Below are 21,111 nucleotides of genomic sequence, written 5' to 3' on the forward strand. Positions count from 1 at the left end.
GTATCGAAAAAGTACAATTAGGCCTATCACAGCTGAACACTTACAACAAACAGAACAGAAATAAAATTTGGATTCTGTGGAACTCTGGAATTTCCTGTAATTTTTGAGGGCTTGAATCTGTGGCCAAATTGTTTGCGTGCATCTATAGAAAGGGATATGGTAGCGGAAAATTATAGAGTTCATTTAAATAGGCCTTCAGATTACTAAAGAATACTTTAACAATCATTTACCTTGATTTTGTTCTTACGTCTTGGCACTGATATACTGTCAAAACTATAAGTTATACTGATACAGTGCCATAACTGAACTAGTAAGTGGCCAAGTAACCTACTCAAAGAAGAGGTTGACAGGTGAGACTAGTAACATTTCTGTAAAATTACTGTAAAAATCTGAAACTGTCTCCCCTATCCCAGATAAAAATCCATAAAGCACTGGCCAGTGTAAGAGTGCTTACTCATTTATTTTAGTTACAGAATACTGATATATTGCTTTATAAGATTTCAAACAGATAATCACCTTTCTATTGTGGGTATGAGGGACGGTGGAGGACCGCCAGGTGGTGGTGGAAAACCTGTAACAATAAATAAGGTAAGGGGAGGGGGGAAGAAAAACCTACTACTCATAAACACATAGAAGAACTTGGCTAAGCTTACAATAACAAACGAATCCCAGAGAGAACAATGCAAAAATTGTTTCTGCATAAATGGGTTTCATTTTGTAAGACTAAGAACGACTTTCCAGCTTTACAAAGGCAAAACATTAAGCATGCATTATGAGCGCTTCAAATAAAATATTTTATCATTATTAGAAATGATAATAATAACAATACTTAATGTACAGCAATCAAAATTACTTAATGCATAGCTGAGAAAAAAAGATTTTAAAGAAAAGAAGAAATATACATCTGACAAACTGGCTTATTAGGTCCACCAGTCAACAGCATTTTCACACGTTTTCTCTTCCACCTCACATCAAAATAACTGAGCCTACATATACAGATACAGTTTAGTATTTATGACTCTTTATCTGTATAATTAAAAGGAAGTTGATAAGTTGCACATCAGTTTTCATCTCTTAATCAAATGTGGAAAAAAAAATCTAAGTAAGTTTACCTGGTGGTGGCACTGTTATTGGTATACCTAAAAAGACAACAAATGATATATCAGATATAGTAATAGGTTATGCTTATTACCTGTAGATCTAAAACCAGACTGAGCTATTACTATATACATGATCAAGAAGAATGATAACATATTTTCTGTGTCCTCAGATGAAGATCTCACACTAACACCAATTGTTAAGATTTTATGCAAGCCTTGTGAAATCCAGCTTTTAATTTAAATTCCTCTTCTTTAAGATCTTATTTATTAAGAGGCAAAAATAATGAAGAATGACTCAGGGTCTCAAGATTAGCATTAAATTCATAAAATGTTTACTATACAGAAGAAAAGTAACATCCCATAGACTACATTTGCTTTATTTTATATTCCATGGCTAGATGGAAGGAAATGCAATTGGCCTCTGACCTTTAATAGCTTGGCAGAGGAAATAGTAGGTCCACATGAACAAAGTATTCTAGCAGCAGTAAGCATTACAGATGTTTGAGCCAATGCTATGACACTGCAACTAATCACTCAATTGCTACTTGGAGGGAAAAAGATTGTTTGGTTCTCTATTTTCTTGTAAATATCTTTAAAAGAAGCATCCTTTAACAGAAACATGTGCAAGAATTACTCTAATCTGGTGTTCAGATTGACCTTAGTCATTACGAATCTAAAAGTTGAGAAAATTTTTCCCAACTAAATTAGCTTACCTAACAAAATATACTGCCTGAACATGTAAACCTATCTTATTGACTATGAAAGGAATGATTACAAGATAAAAATAATCTATATACTTTATAGGACATTACCTTCTAATGCTTTGCAAAGAACTAGCTTTACCTCAACCAAACACACAGAACTGTACTACGTGAAAATAATAAACTGGGCTCAAAAAATATTGTCAGAAAATAGACTACTTCACCAAGCATAAAGCACTTTTAGTTATGAACGACTCTGCTTCCATTAAAAAATATGTATTTTCAATCTCACTTTTCACTGCAAAACTTTGGGGAGGGAAAGAACAGAAAACTTTTGCAAAGTGCTTTCATCCATTTTGCCATAGCTCCATAAACATCCACACATTAGTACTGGTCACTGCATGATGAAATTTTTATTATTAGTTCAATATTAGAACTAAAAGACTATGGTATGGCATCATCATTTTACTAAATCTACATCAGGAAAAGCCAACTGCCCCTAGATTGCCTTGGCAAAAGGACAGAATGAAGGAATAAGCAAGCTGAGGAAGAGTAATCAATATCAAAGTTCACTAATTGCTGGTGATTACATCAACATGAATTCCTACCAGCATTAATCCTATAGGATTAAACAAACTGTGAAATACAATTGAGGTTTCAGGCCAATCCTGAAGATTTAAAATCTAATCTCTCAGCCAAAATGTAAATCTGGAGGCAGTGAGGTCCAACAGCCAAATTTCTAAACTGCATGAGCCATTTTCTCTTCACCAGGACACAAGGTTTCCAGTGTGCATTATCATTGTAAAGAACACTTGATATTGCACCATAAAATATTTGACAGTGTGACATTTAAAAGACTAAACAATCCTGCTGAAAATTTCTGAAAGAAAAAGAAGACTGAGAACTCAAACTGTTGCATAGGCCAAGTGTTTTCCATTAATCTTTTTCGTTAAATTGTTCACATGAATAGATTCTTCACGAGCCTACAATACAAAAAATATATACATAAAAATATATAAAAAATAATTCTTAACAGCTTCTTACGCTAAGAATGTAAGCTAGAAAAATATCAGTTCTCTCAAATTGATTTTTTAGCTCTATGCTTGAAAAGATTTTAATTGCTGCACTAAAACCAATATATTGTTAGCACTGAACATGGCTTTCAGCACTATCCAGAGAATTGCCTGGAAAACCAGCAGCTAATACTCTTTACAAAAAGGAAAAAAATCTGATTAAACAATTAATATATTCCTCAGAATTTTATCTTGTGCAGAAATGAAAGTAAAAAATATCATCACAAGACTAAAAGCCAAATGAAAATTTTAATTTGAGAGCCACTCAAACAAAACTAGGACAAACTGAATACAACTAATATCCAGAGACCAAATGTCCAAATAATTTTAATGAACTGTTTTTTGTGGTATATTTACAAAAAAAAAAAATGGATAAAATATCCGTTTTTTCCTCCAAACCTTTAAGAACATTTAAAAATTCATGATTAATGCTTATATAATTTTTAAACAGAAGATAATTTACTTGAAGGTATAACAATGGAAAAAACATACTACATTCCAAGTTAGCAAGTAGTAGTGAAAGATCTAAACAAACGTTTTTCCTCGCTTTCTTCACTAACATACACATGTGACACAAAACAAGAAAACAGTTATTGGAAAATTGAGAATTTCGTAACTCTTCACTCCTTTGCCTTCTACTAAAGCGAAGTATGAAAATATACTTGTAGTGTCATCAGCCAATTACTTCTTCCGAGAAAAAAGACTCTGAAATATTGTGTAATTTCTTGCAATGTAGGGACTAAACTTGCTTACCAATGCAAGAAGGTGGCTTAGTATAGACCTTGTCACATCCCTACAACATGTGCTGCCACAAAGACACATCAAGCCTAAATCCAAATACTCAGACTAGTGTCTCAAAAGCAATCCAAATGGCATTAGTGCAGCATTTTACCTTATGTGCTCAAAACTGCTTTCAGGACATTGTATACCATCCTACTAATTCAAGGCTGGCAAATATTTACAGAAAATATTTACAAGTAGGTTTTACTAAAGAAAAGCAATGCCACATCTGCTCTGCTTGTGGAGTAAGGAATCAAACATGATCAATGCTGCCAGAGTGTAACAACATACTGCAAATTAGCTGAACTGTGTAACAGCCCACAGAAACGTAATATAACTCAACTTGGTGTAAAAACTTCTTTTGCCACAGGCTAAATTACGTCAAATTCCCTCTATCACAAAATAAAATGTACACACTTAGGTTGCTGAGGCTGAGAGGATGTACAGTCATTTGCCAAACCCTGGTACATATTGCAAAACCCTGGTAATTATACAACAGAAGTTCAATACTTCAGAGGAACTTCTTTTTTTTTTTTATATCACCAATACATGGCACATTTTAACTACATGCTTAAACCAAAGCATGTAAACCAACTTTCAAAGCCTGGGTAACAGGAGCATCCACGTTCTTCTTTAGATGTAAATTACCCCAACATAGCAATAAACCAAGCAAACAAAAACCAACACTTTTTTTGCCACAGCCAGTCATCTCCTAGGACTATTTGACAATTTTCTGCATTTGGCCCTTTGGATCGTTCCAGGACTTGTTCCTCAAAAAAGATTTGAATCACAAGAGTGAATGAATACAGGACAAGAGATCTAACTTCAAAGCAAGATCCTTTTTCAAAGGCACTTTTGGAGGATGTTTTATATTTGGAATACTTAAATTTTCTGGCAAGTAGTCCTGGTTTAATATTGGTTAAGCATAGTTTTTTCCTCCTCCTCCATTGAACCTAGGAGGGATGGTAGAATCTATTTTAGGAACAGCTTTGAAGATAAAGAGCTGGCAACTGCACAATTAAAACACAGGCCTGAAGAAACCAAATCCACAGTTCTTAATCGTTATTTTCTAATCTACTCAAATGACGGAAGGATGTTCAAGAAGACCTTCTGAGTAAGTGTATGTCATAAACCTGTCTGTAAACCATAGGACTAAAGCCAAACCTGCTAGCTAGATCTGTAACATATGTGGTTCTCTTTCACCTTTAAAAATTCAACAGGTGAGGGATTTCGTAAGAACAATCCAGTACCCGCATGTGACATTCCTGCACCAAGTGTGTCTGGGTTGTCTGTGAGGGTTCTTCTCATTTTTTTTAATAATATACAACTTAGATCACCTTTTCTGAACCACAATTACAATTCAAATACTTTCTAAAAGCTTGTAACGCATTACATTATCAGAAAGGTTTCAATGCAGTTAAAACCACAGTGAGCATTAATGTCACATTCTTCTCCTTCCTGTCCCCTCCCTGCAGTAAGAAAACACCACAAAATTGCCAGAGCAAAGTTTAAAAAACTTTTTAAAGTTTTTAAAGTTTTAAAATTAGTAGGAGCAATTGAAGAAAGCAACTTCTTCTATGAGGACTTAAACCCTAGGAAGGTACACACAACTCTCAAATAATAATGTTATTTCTTTGCTTATACATAAGGGTATTAACAGAGAAACTTTTAGAAGATTCCCTGTGCAAGAAGAATAGCAAAGAAAATGCTAAGCATGATTTTCAGAACAAGTAAGCAAAAGAATGCAAGGAACAGAGAGAGAATATATAGAGAAGCTCCACTTTAAAGCAGTCTCTTCTACAGACAAATGCTTCACTTTCCTACTCAAATACTCCACAAAGTTTCTCCATCTATTTTAATTTCTCACTGACCAATCTTCTAAGTTCCTTGCTAAATCCTTTTGAACTTACTGCCTAAAAATTATCAACACTCAGGTAACTGCACTATTTGTGCAAATGCCCATGATACTTCTCCCAGTAAATTTCCATAAATATCAAGTTCCAACAAACATTCAGGAAATACCAGTAAATTTAAAAACAGATTTAAAAATGGGAAGAGTTCTCAAAAAGCTTTGATTCCTCTAAGATTCACAGACACAGAACACTGGAAAAAAACATCAGGAGCTAATAAGACCTCAGACTGAAAGAAAGGCTACAGCACAAATCTGATACTTACCAAACTTCTGGGAATTCATACATGCTGTGAGGGAAAAAGGGAATTAGAGCTTCTCTTGCTGCTATGACCTTAGACATCAGAGAATCCAACTTGTGACACAAATTCATGGTATGCTATACTTTTAGTTTTGTAGAATGATTTGTTAACATTACTTCTCAATTCTGTTAGCACTTACTGAATTACAGAAAACAGCTTCTCACTTCAAACATTTTCAAGAACACAAGAATGAACAGTCTCTTGGTAATTATTTACTACTTGGGATTATGCGGAGAAAATGAAGATAAAAGTTTCTGTTTCTGCCTTAGAGATACATTTAAGAAAAGAGCAGAACACAAAATTCTGAAATTCTGCACGATGCACCTCAAACATTTGATGTTAACGAATCTCTCATTATCCACATCCTATGTAGTGCAGGACATTTACCTGGTGGGGGAATCAGAGGTGGAGCAGTACTGACAGTTGGAGGGGGTGGGAGGAAAGGAGGTGGTGGAAGGTGGGTAGGTGGAGCTCCTGGAGGGAAAAATGGAGGTGGCTTGGTAAAATTGTCTACTTCAGGATTAGAGCGTTCTGAAAGAACCTGTAAAATATCAAACTCTAGTTACAATTGCTATGTGAAAACGGCAGAAAATAGGTTTCCTCTCTTTCCCGTTACTACAACAGGAAGGTATCACTTCACACATTAAGAGCCATATTCAGATGGTTTAAGTTCTACCTGCATACCTATGCTCAATGTCCCACAGTTGCCAAGTACCTTTAAAGGTCTAAGAGCAGTCAACAGGGGACAACAAACGTGAGACTTCGAGGGAATATAAGCCATCTGAATATGGCCCAAAACACCATCTTAAATTTATATAATGGAAAATATTTTAAAAATCAATATGAAAATCATGAGAAAAACCAAGACTATAAATTACTTAAACATTGTGAGATCAGATGAAAAACACATGGCAGCGTTTTTAATATGAGCACTACAATCCATTATTATTTCCACTGTTTTACCTTAACCTAAGTTAAGTTGCATGAAAATGCAACTGGGACACCAAGCAACCTTGATTTTTCTCTCTGATTCTTCAGGAGAGAAGAACTGTATTTCATCTTAATAAATTTACTTGCTTTCTTAATATAATACAAGTCTAAAGACTAAGATCATAAACACTCATCTTGCAATTTATGGTAAAATAGTACAATATATTTAAAAACAATCTACTATCAACTATTTATTCCTTCTCAACTTATTTTTAAAAGACTGCATTTCTCAAACTGCATATGAGGTGGCTTTCACTTTCTGCATTAGTGTCTGGCACGAATAGGGGACAAATCAGCAGTTTAAATATTTATCTTTGTCACTCAGTAAACAAAACCTAATCCCATGCAGATCTAGCAGAACCAATGCTGTCTCCTGGACTGTAAATCTGCAATATCGCTCATTTCCTTTCAGTAAGAGGCAAACCAAAATATTTATCTTTTGAAATTTATCAAATGTTTCATCTTAATATATTTCAGTAACTGCCACAACTTTATTCCCGAACTTAAAGCTACTTATGCGTTACTCATTCATGCACACTGACATGTTTTAATCAGAAGCTACAGGGAAAGCAAAACTGTCTTTTAGTTAAAGATAGAGTGCAAATGTAGAGTATAAAACCTGTATGTTGCTGTTTTCATTAGCACGCCGTCGTCCTTCCACCCTGCTGATAGTGATGCTCTGTCCAATCACATCTATTGTGCCAGATATTCGCCTGCAACACAGGACAAGCCAGATCAGCAAGCAGAATAAGAAAAGGGAAAAAAAAAAAAAAAGAAAAAGAAAAGACAGAGAAGAAAGCCTTAAGGACTGCTCTCATTCCATATGTCAAAGTTCCTTCTCCTGTAGAAAACATAAAAGACTGTTTCTGAAAAACATTAAATGTGATGCATTTGCTGAAGTATGTGAGTGTATAGGACTAAACAATGTAGCAATAAAGACTCCTGCAGGAGAAAGGCTGACTCTCCAACACTCTCCTTCCACCCCATACAAGATAATACATCTACTCTTCTGTTACAAAAAGAAAAAAAAAAAGGAAAAAAAGAAGAAAAAAAGAAAGAAATCCCAAAACTTCAATAATAAAGTAATAAATTATACAGAACTTCCACAAAAATCTAATGTAAAATAGCTATAAACTATTAATTAGAAAGAATTTCTAAATTGCATGAAACCACAATGGAGAATTCCATGGAAGATCAAGCAAAGGTAAGATAGAAGGCAGAAATAAACATAAGCAAATCCTTCCATGTGTAGTATTGATACTGCAACACATATTGAACAAAATGAGATGCTACCTCTCTTATCCTGGAATACACAATCTTATAGAAAGTATATGAAACTACTAAACACTGACTCCCAGACTAAACCTTCAAAAAGAATCTTAGACCAGCCATTCATACTCCTGTTCCTCAGTTTTTTTCAAAACACTAAGTCTCTCTCCCTAAAACATTTCCACGATTAAGCACCACGTTCACCTCCTTTAAAGAAACCAGCAGTAGAGCAGCACAAGACCCACCTCAGTCTCTCTCACAATCCAATCAGGCAACAACAGAACACAATATAAATTAAGAACACTTACCTTAGAAGTAATTAGTAATGAATTTTTAGAGAAAGATGACAAGAAAAGCAACATACATATACACATTCTTTCCCTCCCGGTTTCTGCCAACTTGCATTTGACAATTTCTTTTGAACAACACTTTTACTTTTGATCTCTCAGATGAGATCAGTTTCGCCTATTTTTTTGACTCTCTGACTTTCATTATTTTTTTGACTTTTAACTTTTCAAAGAAGATTAAAAATGCTACACTAAGGGTAAAGACATGATGGCATTTTAGTGGATACAAACAGTAAAATTCAAAGCATAATCCATATCTGAAAATCTTCAGTAAATCAACTACATGGGAATATACTGACACTAAACAAGTCCTCCAGGCACCAGACCAGAAAATATGACGAGGATCTGAATGTCATCTAGAAAAACTAAAACCTGATATCTGTGACAATGGGAATCATTATTTTGAAGAGAGGAATAATCTGTATTATAGAACTTTCCTATTTGCAGCCCTAAAACAAATGAAACCTAGAAACTAAGCCTTATAGAAAATGTATAAGTCTTATGCAGATAGAAAAAAACCTATCTGCATAAGAGTTATAAAAGCTAGGTTGGATAAGGCCTTGAGCAATGTGGTCTAATGGGAGATGTCCCTGCACAAGGCAGGGGGGGTTAGGACTAGATGATCTCCAAGGTCCATTCCAACCCCTTAACATTCTATGATTCTACCTGATTCGCAGCCCATTGCTAATTTCTAAGAGATTAAAAAGTAGGATTCACTTACATCAACTCCATTAGAAAATGAGGTACAAAATTACAATACTAATAGTTGAGAAAAACAAAGGTATATTTGTGTCTCACCCATAAAGGAAATGATAGCAGAGAAAATTGACAATATTTATTAATAGTATGATATATTACAAGTAAAAGAAAGACTGGAAAAAAACTTTCATGAAATTTTCGTAGAAACAAATCCATAGAAAGAATTTTTTTTCTAGTTTTAGAAGACAAGTTCTTGTCTTTTTTGCATCTAGTGTACTACTAACCACATGAATACAAATAGCAGGGACTACAGCTGGAAGTTGGAATTACAGGCTCAAAGTTCTGCCAGACCAACAGCTCTGACTCCAATTACTCAAATACCTAGATTCCAATGCAGCTGAAAAAGATGCAGCAGACACTAGAGCATGAAGAAACAATTAGATCTCCCAGAGATAATATGAAGTTCCTTGGCAGACTGCATATTGAGGATGATCCAAATGCCTGTCCTCTGAGCTTTTCAATATCTGGGTTTAGAGCTTCCGCCTGGATTTTAAAGCAAGTTTATTAAGCACAATACTTCAGAGAAAAAAAAAAAATAACTAAACAGGCCAGTGGTACAAGAGTCTGAGAAAACAGCCACAAAATAGAACATGTACACTATACAGCAGCTGCTCCAATGATAACACAAATTTAAGAAATTCTCTGGTCTTCTCATACCCCATCCTAGGAGTTAGATTATTACACTCTAAATTCTGAAATAATCCACACTTCCTTTCCTAAACCTCCCCAGTGGTCTTGCATGGCATTCCAGCGTTACTATACCTTGGATTATTATTTTGCTTTAAGTAATTAAATGGAGAACATAGGTATTATAAAACAATTGTTAAACCAATAATTGTTTTCACTGTCTCAGTCTTCACTCTGACAGTTCATTTGGTTTTAGAGTTCTCACACTTGTACTTCCCCATCACTGGTATCTTAACTATCTAAACCATATCCTAGAAAACTCATTTTACCTAGCTTTAGTCCTTGTGTATGATAGATGACACTATTCTACAGCAAGAAGTCCCCGCTTGGCTCGCTCCAATGATTTACAGGGCTTCCACTTGGGAGTGATGTACACAGCACAATCAAGACTTTTTCTCTCTTGCACTGTCTGCACACTGCCAGAAACTCTTGGAAACAGCACTGAAAACACACACAGTGACACCAGTGCAAGAGTACTGGCATCAAAGCAGTATGTGCCTCAACCATACTACAAGAAGAATTTTGGCTTGGGAAGCAACCCAAATACACCACTGCATTACCAAAGGAAAGGGCTCAGAAAGTGCACTGCCATATCTGACTTGGCCGTGCTGATCCTCATGGAGTGAGATGATCATTTTAAGGAACTTGGGGGGACAACCTAAATGTTCCAAAATCTGCCATAGACCTTTTCTGCTCACAGTATCAAAAGCCTTGGTGAGATCAACAAAGATTATATAGAGACCTTCGTTCTGTTCCCTACACTTCTCTTGCAGTTGTCTGAGAACAAATACCATGTCTGTGGTGCTCCTGTTGGCTCTGAAACCATATTGGCTTTCAAGTAGAATTCCTTCTGCTATAGTGGGTATTAGTCTGTTCAAGAGTATTCTAGCCAGGATTTTGCCAGCAATGGAGAGCAGAGTAATACCAACCGATCATGCCTATCTCGTATCGGCCTTTTTAGCCACCAACTCACTGGTAACAAACGTGGGTAAAGCCCTTCCCAATTCTTCGTTCGTGTCGTTCGTGAAGCCCAGCCATGATGATGATGATGATGACCAAAGGAAGCAAATCTAGACTACCAGTTAGTTGGTTCCTAGACATCAATTTTACTGAAATGAACAGAGCTTTCACTTAATTTTTCTAGATTCTGAAGAGTACACCCATGCTCTCTCAATCTCACTCAGCTGGTGCTTTATAATTATTATTTAAATAACATTGTATAGTGTTATGTCCATTGTTCTTCCCGACAACTGCCAAGAGATTTAATTTTCATAATGATGGATGACTTCAGGAATTTGCCATCATACCTTGAACTTCACAAATTCCCTATTTTCAAGACTCCAATAATGATTTCACTACATCCTCCACTAGAAGAGCTTGAAATTGAACAAGAGGAAGCATATATTCTGTTGCAGATGGAGCAGCAGATGACACTACTGTCAAAACCATAAACTGCACAAAAGCAGGGGAGGCATCTGTGTCAGAATTTAAGTTTGGCAGTTTTTGTAAAAGGGCAAATCTGACACCTTGGATCTTGTTTAAGGCACAGCAAGCTGGTACATGGAAAAATTATCTAGACATTATCTAGACTAATAATAAGATGTTAAGCAGGCATTACTAGGTTTCTGTCTGTGCTGTAAGCAAAGAAAAGGAAGGGTATGGTTTGTCTCTTACACAACCAGGGCACCTGGGATACAGATGAATTCCCAATGGATACACCCAAATAAAAAAGGCAGTCCACATGTGTGGGATGCATGTGAACCCAAAACAGAGTTCATACAAAGTGTATCTTGAAAGGAACATTCCAGCAACTCTGAGTTATTTCACTCTAATTAGAGAATGGTTATTTATGAGCCATTTGCACTAAGAATACCATTCTCCATGGAGATTTAATTCAGAAAGATAATCTCATTTAGCAAGATGAGTTTATTTAGGTTCTACAGAGCAAAGAGAAAGAGGGGAACAAAGAAGCAGAAAAAAAAAAGACAAACCTAATTATTTTCCAAGTTCATAGCTTCATATCCAAGTTCATATCCTTACCACAGATAATCTAAATAATCTGCTTTTTGGAATATCTCCATACCACTTTTCAGAACTCAGAAACAGTCTAACTACTGGATGTCACATTTATTCAGCAGACTTATAAGACAGTCTACTAATTATAGAATTATAATGTACTTCAAGACCCATATTTAATATGTTTTTCTGTTCCTTCTTGATTTGCTTATGTGTTTTGTTTTATTTTCCTCCTCTTGAGGACATCCTCAACTCTGCTGAGTTCACTTACCACTGACTGATATAAATCAGAAGCAGATTTACTACAGAAATCATTATTACAGAAAATAGACTTTTTTTTCCAAATAATATCTGAGTTTCCATCATTTAGTCTTGCAAGGCTAGTTCGTGAAACAAGAGAAACCTGTATTTTTTCACAGTAATGACAGATCACAAATCCATTTTCTATAAAAAATCTGCTTACAGAAAGGCCCAAGCACAGATAAAGCTAATAAATAGCCCACTGCACTGATGGGCTAATTTCTCTGAAACTCATTTAAATGTAATGCACTCTTTAGTAACTGTAAAAGCATAAATGGAGGTTAAAAACCAGAAAACTTCTGACAGAAAAAGTTTTCTGATGGAGAGCTGTTCTAGGTATTGCTTTAATGAGAAAATATCAGCTTTTGAAGCCAGCTTATAAATGAAACTTCTACTTATTTTTCTACTACTAAAGAAAAACTCTCTCACAGTCCTTGAAAAGTGACATAAGGAAAAGCACTGGTCTGAAAAGATATAAGATATTTCTATGAAGTAGCTGGTTAGGACAGGTTTGAAATACATCAAATCCTCTTCATGTTCTAGAAAGCACAAAAGTCAAAAGAGGTTCCTTCATGATTTTACCTTAATTGTGGCTATGGACACAATAAATCTTTCATTAACTACCTCTAGAGAACAAAGATTTTACTTTATACCATATTGTTTGTATGTGATGTCCATTCACTAAACCATCTCCATTATGAACCTAACTCATCCTTCAGGGCTATATTATACTTTATGCTACTCAACAGCTCTAAGTATTACAGAAAAAAGGCAAGAAATTCAGGTGTCATTTCTAAACAACTAATATCTTAGTTATAATTAAGATAGCCATTGTTTATAAATTCAAGCAAAATTTCTCAGAGACACATTATATGAACAAGCACTGAATTTTGCTTTGAATTACACAGTTAGGATGCAATTCTAGTGAATTAGTAACACTGATTTGCTGTTGAGCAATAATTCTGTTTTGTCAACTACAACTTCCATATTAGCAGGGAGTAATATCACTGCTAGGCCTCAGAGGTTTTTGAGTTTTTTTGAGAAATTCATCTGCAATTATATGCAAACATCTACTGTACTCAAACCAAAAAGGTAAAAATAGTAAGCAAAATTATTTTAGTGTTTGTTTACTAACAAATGAAAGAAAGCAAACCCCACAATCTGTTCCCAGACTTGCAATCTAAGAGCAATATGTAACACAATATCCATGTGTAAAATCATCCATGAAGGAATGCTGCAGCCCTGAGCAGTAAGTGCTAGTAGTAAGCAGTAATTTAACATTAGCATCATGCCCTGAATTTTTTTCCCCTTTACCTTAATTACTGTGATTTATCCCTCCAGTGTTATTCCTCCCACTTTCTGATGCCTAAACTGGCTTTTCCGGAGGCAGTGTTTGTCTGTGACTGAGAAGAGCTGCTGCTTCTTCCAGTGAGATAAATTGCCTAGGTCTTTCCTTCTCCTTACCAATGCTCCTATACTGAGCTGCATCAGCTTTCCCTCCTTTTCACGAAATGTATCAAACTACTGCTAGAAGCCGAGAGAAGTTTGATTGCTACATGAGAAATGCTTCCAGCAATCTCACAACAGGGCTATTGCAAATGCCTCATGGTATAAAAGCAACTATTTTAAATTATCAAAGAGTTGTATTGCTGAAAATTTTCTGCCTACCTATAATAAACTCTTTAACTAAAGAAGAAAATAAATCCAACCCCATAAAACACTGCTTGGATATAAAGAAATTAGTAATATAGGCTTTTATATACAGAAAACAGTAGCTGCGTTAAGCAAGTCATTCAAGCAGAAAACTTATATGGATTGTATATATAAGACATATTCATTCACTGAGCCAATCTCAAGACTCCTGGGCATACAGTTTTCTTTCAAAATCTCTTCTGATCACTTGGTAGAAATACTTCTTTCTTTACAGAAGAATCTATTTTAAGCAAATGTATCCAAAGGAGCAGGTATTAAATATGGGAGGAAGCCAGTTTTGCTATTGTAACAACTTACAATTACAGTATTCACACTAAATGTACATAAAACAACCTACTCCAACCACTGAAATGCACAAGTGATACAATTGTCAAAGTGACATGTCACAAAGTGATACAGTTGTCACAACAATTGTAGATTTCACACAATCACAGAATCTATGCAACACATTGTTCTACAACTTTAAACTTGACTACATTTTTTAACATCCTGGTTACTAATTACTTCTTCAAGTAGTTTAGAGGTTATCTGTGCACCGGTGAGATGAATAAAGAACTGAAATCCTGTAACAAAATCTGTGCTCGATACAGATTAGGAAGCTTTACCCTGTGAAAAACACATTCCAGTTTGAGAACTCTGTACAAGAACAACACATATCAAAAACAACTCAGAAAAGAAAATTACAAAAAACAGCTATAGGGTTTGCATAAAGTTTGGAAGACTATTTTTGTTTCTTAGACAAAGAAAAATAGAAAAACAAAGAACTAAAAATCCACTAAATACAGAGCAGTATAACCTGATAGCTCAGAGAAAAATTTAGGCTACCAGAAGGAATATTCTAGGAGTGAAAGAAAATTGCAGGCAAGGATACGAAACAAGCTTTTTTTCCTGCCCAAGAGAAATACATTTGCATGTTGGACTGACTCTTACAGGATGGGATAATTGAACACAATTATGCCTCTAAATTAGTCAAGGTACTCATGGATGCAGCACTAAAAACAGGTCACAGCTCAATCTTTTAACAGTCAATGATGAAAGTGTACAGTCTGTTCTACCTCTCTTACTATCATTTATAATACAATGGCTTTTAATCTGCACAGAACCAAAACTCCTAAACAGGAACAGTAAATAACTAAAGTAAAATAAAATAAATAACTAAAGTAAAGAAGCAGCACAGATTCATCCTAAGCCAAGTGCCAGGTATCAAACAGCAGTAGCTTAGATATAAAAGACAGAACTTCTTAAAGCCTGGGGCTGGGAGAAGGAGGGGAAGATACCTAGTAAGGAAATAATTTATCTCATTTCAAAAGAAGTATTATAAATTATTAAAATATGGAGAAGCTAAAGCTACCTTACAGGAAAGAGACTGGGTTCCAGGAATTCTTCCAGTTGTTGAAGTCATAACTGTTTGATTCCATTTTGTTAAACTGAAAAGGTGTATTAGCTAATACTCACAAAGGCCCAAGCTAAAAATATTTTGTGGGCCAATCTAATTCTACAAAGAAAACATGGTGTCATACATCAACAACTGGATTTTTATAGCTGTGTTGTTATTTGGTCCTGCTGCTTTTTCTCCCTTTTCCTTCTACTTTCTCTTTCCCAAAAGCCAAGAAGGTAGCACAGCATTCATGTGTGATTAAGCCAAATGTGATTAGGGTATCTCTTCCCCTCATTTCTACCTGTTACAGAAACATATTTCCCTCTTCTTCCTACAAAAATTGTAAGTTTCAAACTCATAGATGTAATAGTGGAGTTTTTTGGGTTTGAGTTACAGCTAACTGACCTGTTTGCTGGAATTCCTGATTTGAATAAGGCAGGCGGAGATGTGAAATCAGGTTTGGTCGACTGTACTGCCAACTCTTTCTCCAAATTTCCAGTTCTGCCCTGCTGTACCTTCAAAATAATGTTTCATCATTAGTTTTATCCTCAGAAGTACTCAACATAGAACATAGCCAACACAAAAAGAAAGTAAGTCCAACTTTACTTGGAATTTTAAACAGTTACCTCTGCACAGCTAGCAAAATTACGTATTTGTAAGGATATATTACTTAAGTACTGTGTTTAATATACATAAGAAGCAATATGCCAGAGAATGAATTATCACAGAAGATTAGATACTTTAAATATTTAGTTTCCAAGCATTTGATTTGTACGTCAACATACCAAAATGATTTTCTTATATAATTTCCTGTATGAAAAAATAACACCTTTATTTTTAAAAGAAACAAACAATTTTAAAAAAGATCTTCATAATCTTAACAGAGATATCTAACAAGCCTGCTATCCAACAACAAACCATGAGACAAGAAATTTGAATGGATTCAGTTTGCCTCACTGACCATGAGATCTAGTAACCACTTAATTTCCAAGTCATACCAGGAAGTCACCTCATACTTGAGGTTATGCAAACTGTAAAAGATTTTTCATTAACTCAGATTGAATACTTCAGAAACATCCTACTGTTTCTGAAGTACTGTAAAATTCCACCGACACTTTATTAAAACTACACAAGACCTTTGGTGCAAGTACTTCAAGTACTGTTTTACTTCAGCAGCAGTTATACATGAAAGAAAAACCTACACTAAAGACAACTTTGTGCTGATTCCGTTTTTAAAGTCACTCCCACTGTACCAACCATGAAGCTACATAGCTAGTTCACTCTACATAGCTAGTTCACTCATCCTATACCATCAGACGAGCCATGATTTCACAGTTTCTCATAGGCAAGTGAACTACTAGGTTTCTGCAGTATCTCCCTTCTAAACACAGTCACATCTTTCCCAAACTCACAAAAATGAACATAAATAGTTAAGAGCCAATAAAAATCTAATTAATCTTTCGTATCCCGAAATATGAGAGGGGAAAAGGTACCAAATAGGTATGGTATAGGTTTGATATACGTATTTATCTGAAAAATCTGTAAGACTTCTATTAATTAACGAGTAACTGGAAAATGCAGGAGACAGTCTTGCCAGTTACAGGAGATTAAATCAAATATATCATGTAAATTACATGAGACTTAGTATTACAGAAGAGAGGGAAAAAAACTCATAATTACACATAAACTCCTTGTAAAACATACGACAAACTCTTACAACACAATTATTATCTGTACTGTTTGATCACCACAGTCAATACTGAGCTAGAAACAGGCAAAGTTTTAGTTTGGACTATTTATTCTTCTTCCTTTAGGACAAGAGTTTAGAGAAGTTTGAGAGTTCAGTCAGATGCAAATTTTAACTCCTATTGCCCACTATGTCTAATGTCCCACAGCATTATATTAATGATAACTGAGGATGGCAAAAAGCCCCAGAGAGCTTCTGATCTGATAAAATCAAAATAACTCAATACCCTCAAGTAGCACATGAGGGAATACAAAAATACCTGTCTGCAATTGACACTTCTGTCACAGGAATATACAGAAGAAAGCAACAAACAGTTCCAAGTCATTTTAAAGACAGTTCAAGAATAAAAATTACTGCATATTGAAAATCAGCAAAATAAATAACCTTTGGATTTTAATTTCAACTTTAGTATCAAAACAATGAGTAAATGAGAAAATGAGAAGTTGAAAAGAAAGTTTAATCCTTAGGATAAATCCTATCATATAGATTCTTCTGCTCTCTGAAAATCAGCATTTCTGAATGGAAAAATTATTATACATAACTTGATTTATTGCCTTCTAATCCCAAATGGAAAACAGAAAAATATGAAGGTTGATTTTCATATCTCAGAGTTGTCAAGGATAACTGTTACAAAACACAGTAAGAGCTAAAACAATACAGTAAGAGCTAAAACACCACAGGAAAAATAAACATGCCATAATCTACAAAAGCTTCCCAAGCACATCTGCACAAGCAAATGCACTACAACTAAAAATAAATCATCACATAAAGAAAAATTAGTTTCACTGGGAAATTTGTTAGTTTACCAAGCCACTAACTCACATGCTTCCAGAATAGTGACGAACAAAGCAACACTTTTTAATCCGCATTTTGTGACATACACAGAAAGTCACTGATGTAAGATGAAGAGTATGAAATAATGGCTGTGTCCACTTCAGTTGTTCTTCTATCAGTCTGTGGTGGCATGGGAAGCAATACTCAAGAAAAATGAGAGCAACCAACAAAAGTTTACTAAAATTCACCTTAAAAAGATGGTATCTGCCATCGAGAATCTCTGCACTTGGTCTTACTTCCATAGCTTTGTCTTCAGCCTAAGTTAAATAACACATTGCCCATTAAGAAACCACACAACTCTTAAGTGATGGGCCACAATCTCAAATAAAGGTACAGATGCAATCTAGCTGTAGCTGTCTGTCACACTATCCAAACAACTGCCACTGAAGCAACACACTAATACTCAAGGTTCAGGGTAGGGAGTCAGGTGCAAACTCTAACGAACACACTGAACTGGGCAGAACAAGCTTACAACACACAAGCAGCTTTACAGGTCAAAAACCCATTTACAATACCAAAAAAGTACTATTTACCGTAATTTTATTTGTGGTTGAGGTAACTGGTAAAATTTCAAGACCCATTCGTATTCTCTTTTGTTTTTCACAGTAAGCTTTCCAGGTATCTTCATTGAAACCATAGTTAAAATAATCAGAGAGATCAGCCCCTTTAAATACAAAAACACAGGTTTTTAGAACATGACGAAGTTCATCTTTTCTTCACTGAACACACATACACCACTACTGATAACAGCAAAACTGATTAGGTACTGACCTAAAAACACACGACTGAAACGTACAATACATCAGTAAGCATAAAGTATTCATGGCTATGATTATAAGAACATTGAAATTTAGTCAGAAAGAATATCTTGCTTAGCATCGTGAATTAGGGATCAAGAGTAAATACTTAGAAAACATCCTAGGATAATTCCCCATATCTTTACAACAAGATAAATGTAAGATCTACAGTTTTGCTGTATGTTAAGTGAAGAACCACTCCCTTTTGCTTGTTCATTACGTTTTGCTTGTTTCATTTGATGCCATGAAGTATTTTTATTTTAAGAGAGAGACCAAATGTAAGTCAAATGCTCAGAATACATTTCATATAGCTAACAGTTCAAACACCAGATTATCATCAAAGGCTATTTTTCCTATTTTGTAGACACTATTTGCACCGCCAAAGCCATATACAAACACTGGAAAAAAACTATACACAGCAGCAAGATGTACTTCTACTAAAAACACCAATGCTGGTATTATTAGACAAGTGTGGACAAATCACTTGAGCCAACTAGATAATACACAGAGAAGACTTATGGAAAGTCCATGTGGAAAGCCACAGTTTCCTTCTTCAAGGCTTATGGATGCCTATGCATGAATAGAGCGCAGCACAAGCAGCTACGTTTCACCATTCTTCCTGCTCAAACCTGCTAGAACTGTTTTCCATTCTGCTTTACCTTCTGTCCCCTAGCATAGACCAGTGGCAGTAATCTCCACAGAAACACGGATTTCCAAGGAAAGTTCAGGATATACACGTACCATAAAAAAAAAAAAAGGGCACGTCCTACAGTCTTTTTCCTAACATATGACCAGGATGAGTACTAAGAAACATGGCACAGCCACACACTCTGGCACAGCAGGAAGGCAACAAGTAACTTAGTTGGTTCTTACAAGTTAGACTGCACAGCACCTTCTAGGGATAGGGCAGGTGGCACCTATATGCAGTCAACAGGATTACTATTAAAATAACCTACTGAACACCTATGTATCAGTTAACATAAACCAGACATTACCTGGCTTTCTCCACGGTTTATCTTCAAATGAATCTAAGTCTACTTCCAGAAGCGGCACACCATTAATACTCCCTGGCGCATCTAGATCCAGTCCTTTAACTTTTGCACCTGTAAAGAAAAGTTACCAAGTTAGAGCCTTCTGTCTCTATTAAATGGAATTATAACAGTTGCAATATGCTTCAGAAATAATAACAGAAAGAAAAAGCTAAATTTATCAAGAAGTTCTGGAAGTTGAAATTATTTCCTTAATCGAAAACTATCCAATGTTTGGGGGTTTTTTGCATTTTTATTAATAGTACTGAGTAAATTTTCTTACCAGAAGATCCATAAGCTCGTCCTCCTGCCTTAATATTGAGATTCACAGGTGCTGCTCCATAACTTCAGGAAATTAACAAAAAAATTAATTAGATAAAGGAAACTTTCAAACCAGAAGAAAACAAAAAACAAGAGATAGCTAGATCCAGAAACAAATTGGACCCAGGCTCAATCACCATCCTGAATCTCTAGCTTTCCAAGCTGGCAACACTGTAAAAGTAAAGAGATCAGCCTAGGAGGAAGAGAGAGTACCTTTCTATGCTCAGTAGCAACTTCTCCAACTAATAAACAGTTGTGAAGCAAGTCCCAGTCACTCCTCCTGAGTTGAAAGGATAAAGACCTTGATAGAAACAAGAATGGACAGAACCAGAAGAAGAGAGAGAGAGGAAAAACGCAATTCATTTAGGGATACAGATGACAGTCTGGGGATTAGAGTAAAAATAAAATAAATAAAAAAAGGAAGGGTTTAGATGGATCATTTTCTCTCTTCATAATCATTCCATTTAATCTGTACAGAAGTGGAAAATACAAGCATCTCTCTAAAATGATTGAAATGCTGTCTGTTTTAAAGTACTTCTAGGAATCACCTATCCCTGTGACCAACAGAAAAGTACATAACTTTTCACTTTCTAAAATACTTGAGAGTTTTCTTCATAAAAATGCAGTCAGAAATCTAAATACTGAACAGATTTAACTAGTTTAGGAATTACAGTATAGTTAATTTGTAACATTAAGAGCTACATTCATTACCATTTGTGTGCAATGCATTTTATTATCACAGGTGACCCATAACATAATGAGATGAAAATATAATTAGAAGGCAAGTGTATCCACTTCCATACAGTTTTAGTTTTCATTCAAGTGCTAGAACAGCATAAAACTGATACAAAACATTTAACCTTCTGATCTGCCATGCTATATTTGTGCATGACTTTGTCAAACAAATCCAATGGGTTTTTTTTAAACAGCAGTGGACTACTAAAGGAAAAATCATTTAATCCTATAAAAGAAACTTGTCTACTGGAGTTAAAATGAACAGCAATGCTCAGTTTGTTTTAGATTACTGGCCCTCCATGAATTTTCTGTCCAATTTGCCCAG

General features: G+C 35.2%; 1 protein-coding gene across 4 annotated transcripts in view; it reads right to left on the minus strand.

The window, feature by feature from the left end:
• FIP1L1 (factor interacting with PAPOLA and CPSF1) overlaps positions 1–21,111 on the minus strand; it is a 40,560-nt gene that overhangs the window by 11,940 nt on the left and 7,509 nt on the right. For 2 of the 4 annotated variants that reach the window (XM_017836084.1, XM_017835927.1), the window contains exons 5-13: positions 20,014–20,075; positions 19,698–19,805; positions 18,439–18,569; positions 18,094–18,162; positions 15,730–15,839; positions 7,475–7,568; positions 6,253–6,406; positions 1,113–1,139; positions 517–571 (exon numbers count right to left, since the gene is read on the minus strand). In XM_017836084.1, the coding sequence (XP_017691573.1) occupies positions 517–571; positions 1,113–1,139; positions 6,253–6,406; positions 7,475–7,568; positions 15,730–15,839; positions 18,094–18,162; positions 18,439–18,569; positions 19,698–19,805; positions 20,014–20,075 (810 nt within the window). The remainder of the gene's footprint in view (positions 1–516; positions 572–1,112; positions 1,140–6,252; positions 6,407–7,474; positions 7,569–15,729; positions 15,840–18,093; positions 18,163–18,438; positions 18,570–19,697; positions 19,806–20,013; positions 20,076–21,111) is intronic. The other 2 variants (XM_017836165.1, XM_017835998.1) reach the window with 1 other exon arrangement.

This window comes from Lepidothrix coronata, unplaced genomic scaffold (genome assembly GCF_001604755.1).
Source record: "Lepidothrix coronata isolate B3197 unplaced genomic scaffold, Lepidothrix_coronata-1.0 Scaffold0, whole genome shotgun sequence".
Lineage (NCBI taxonomy): Eukaryota > Metazoa > Chordata > Aves > Passeriformes > Pipridae > Lepidothrix > Lepidothrix coronata.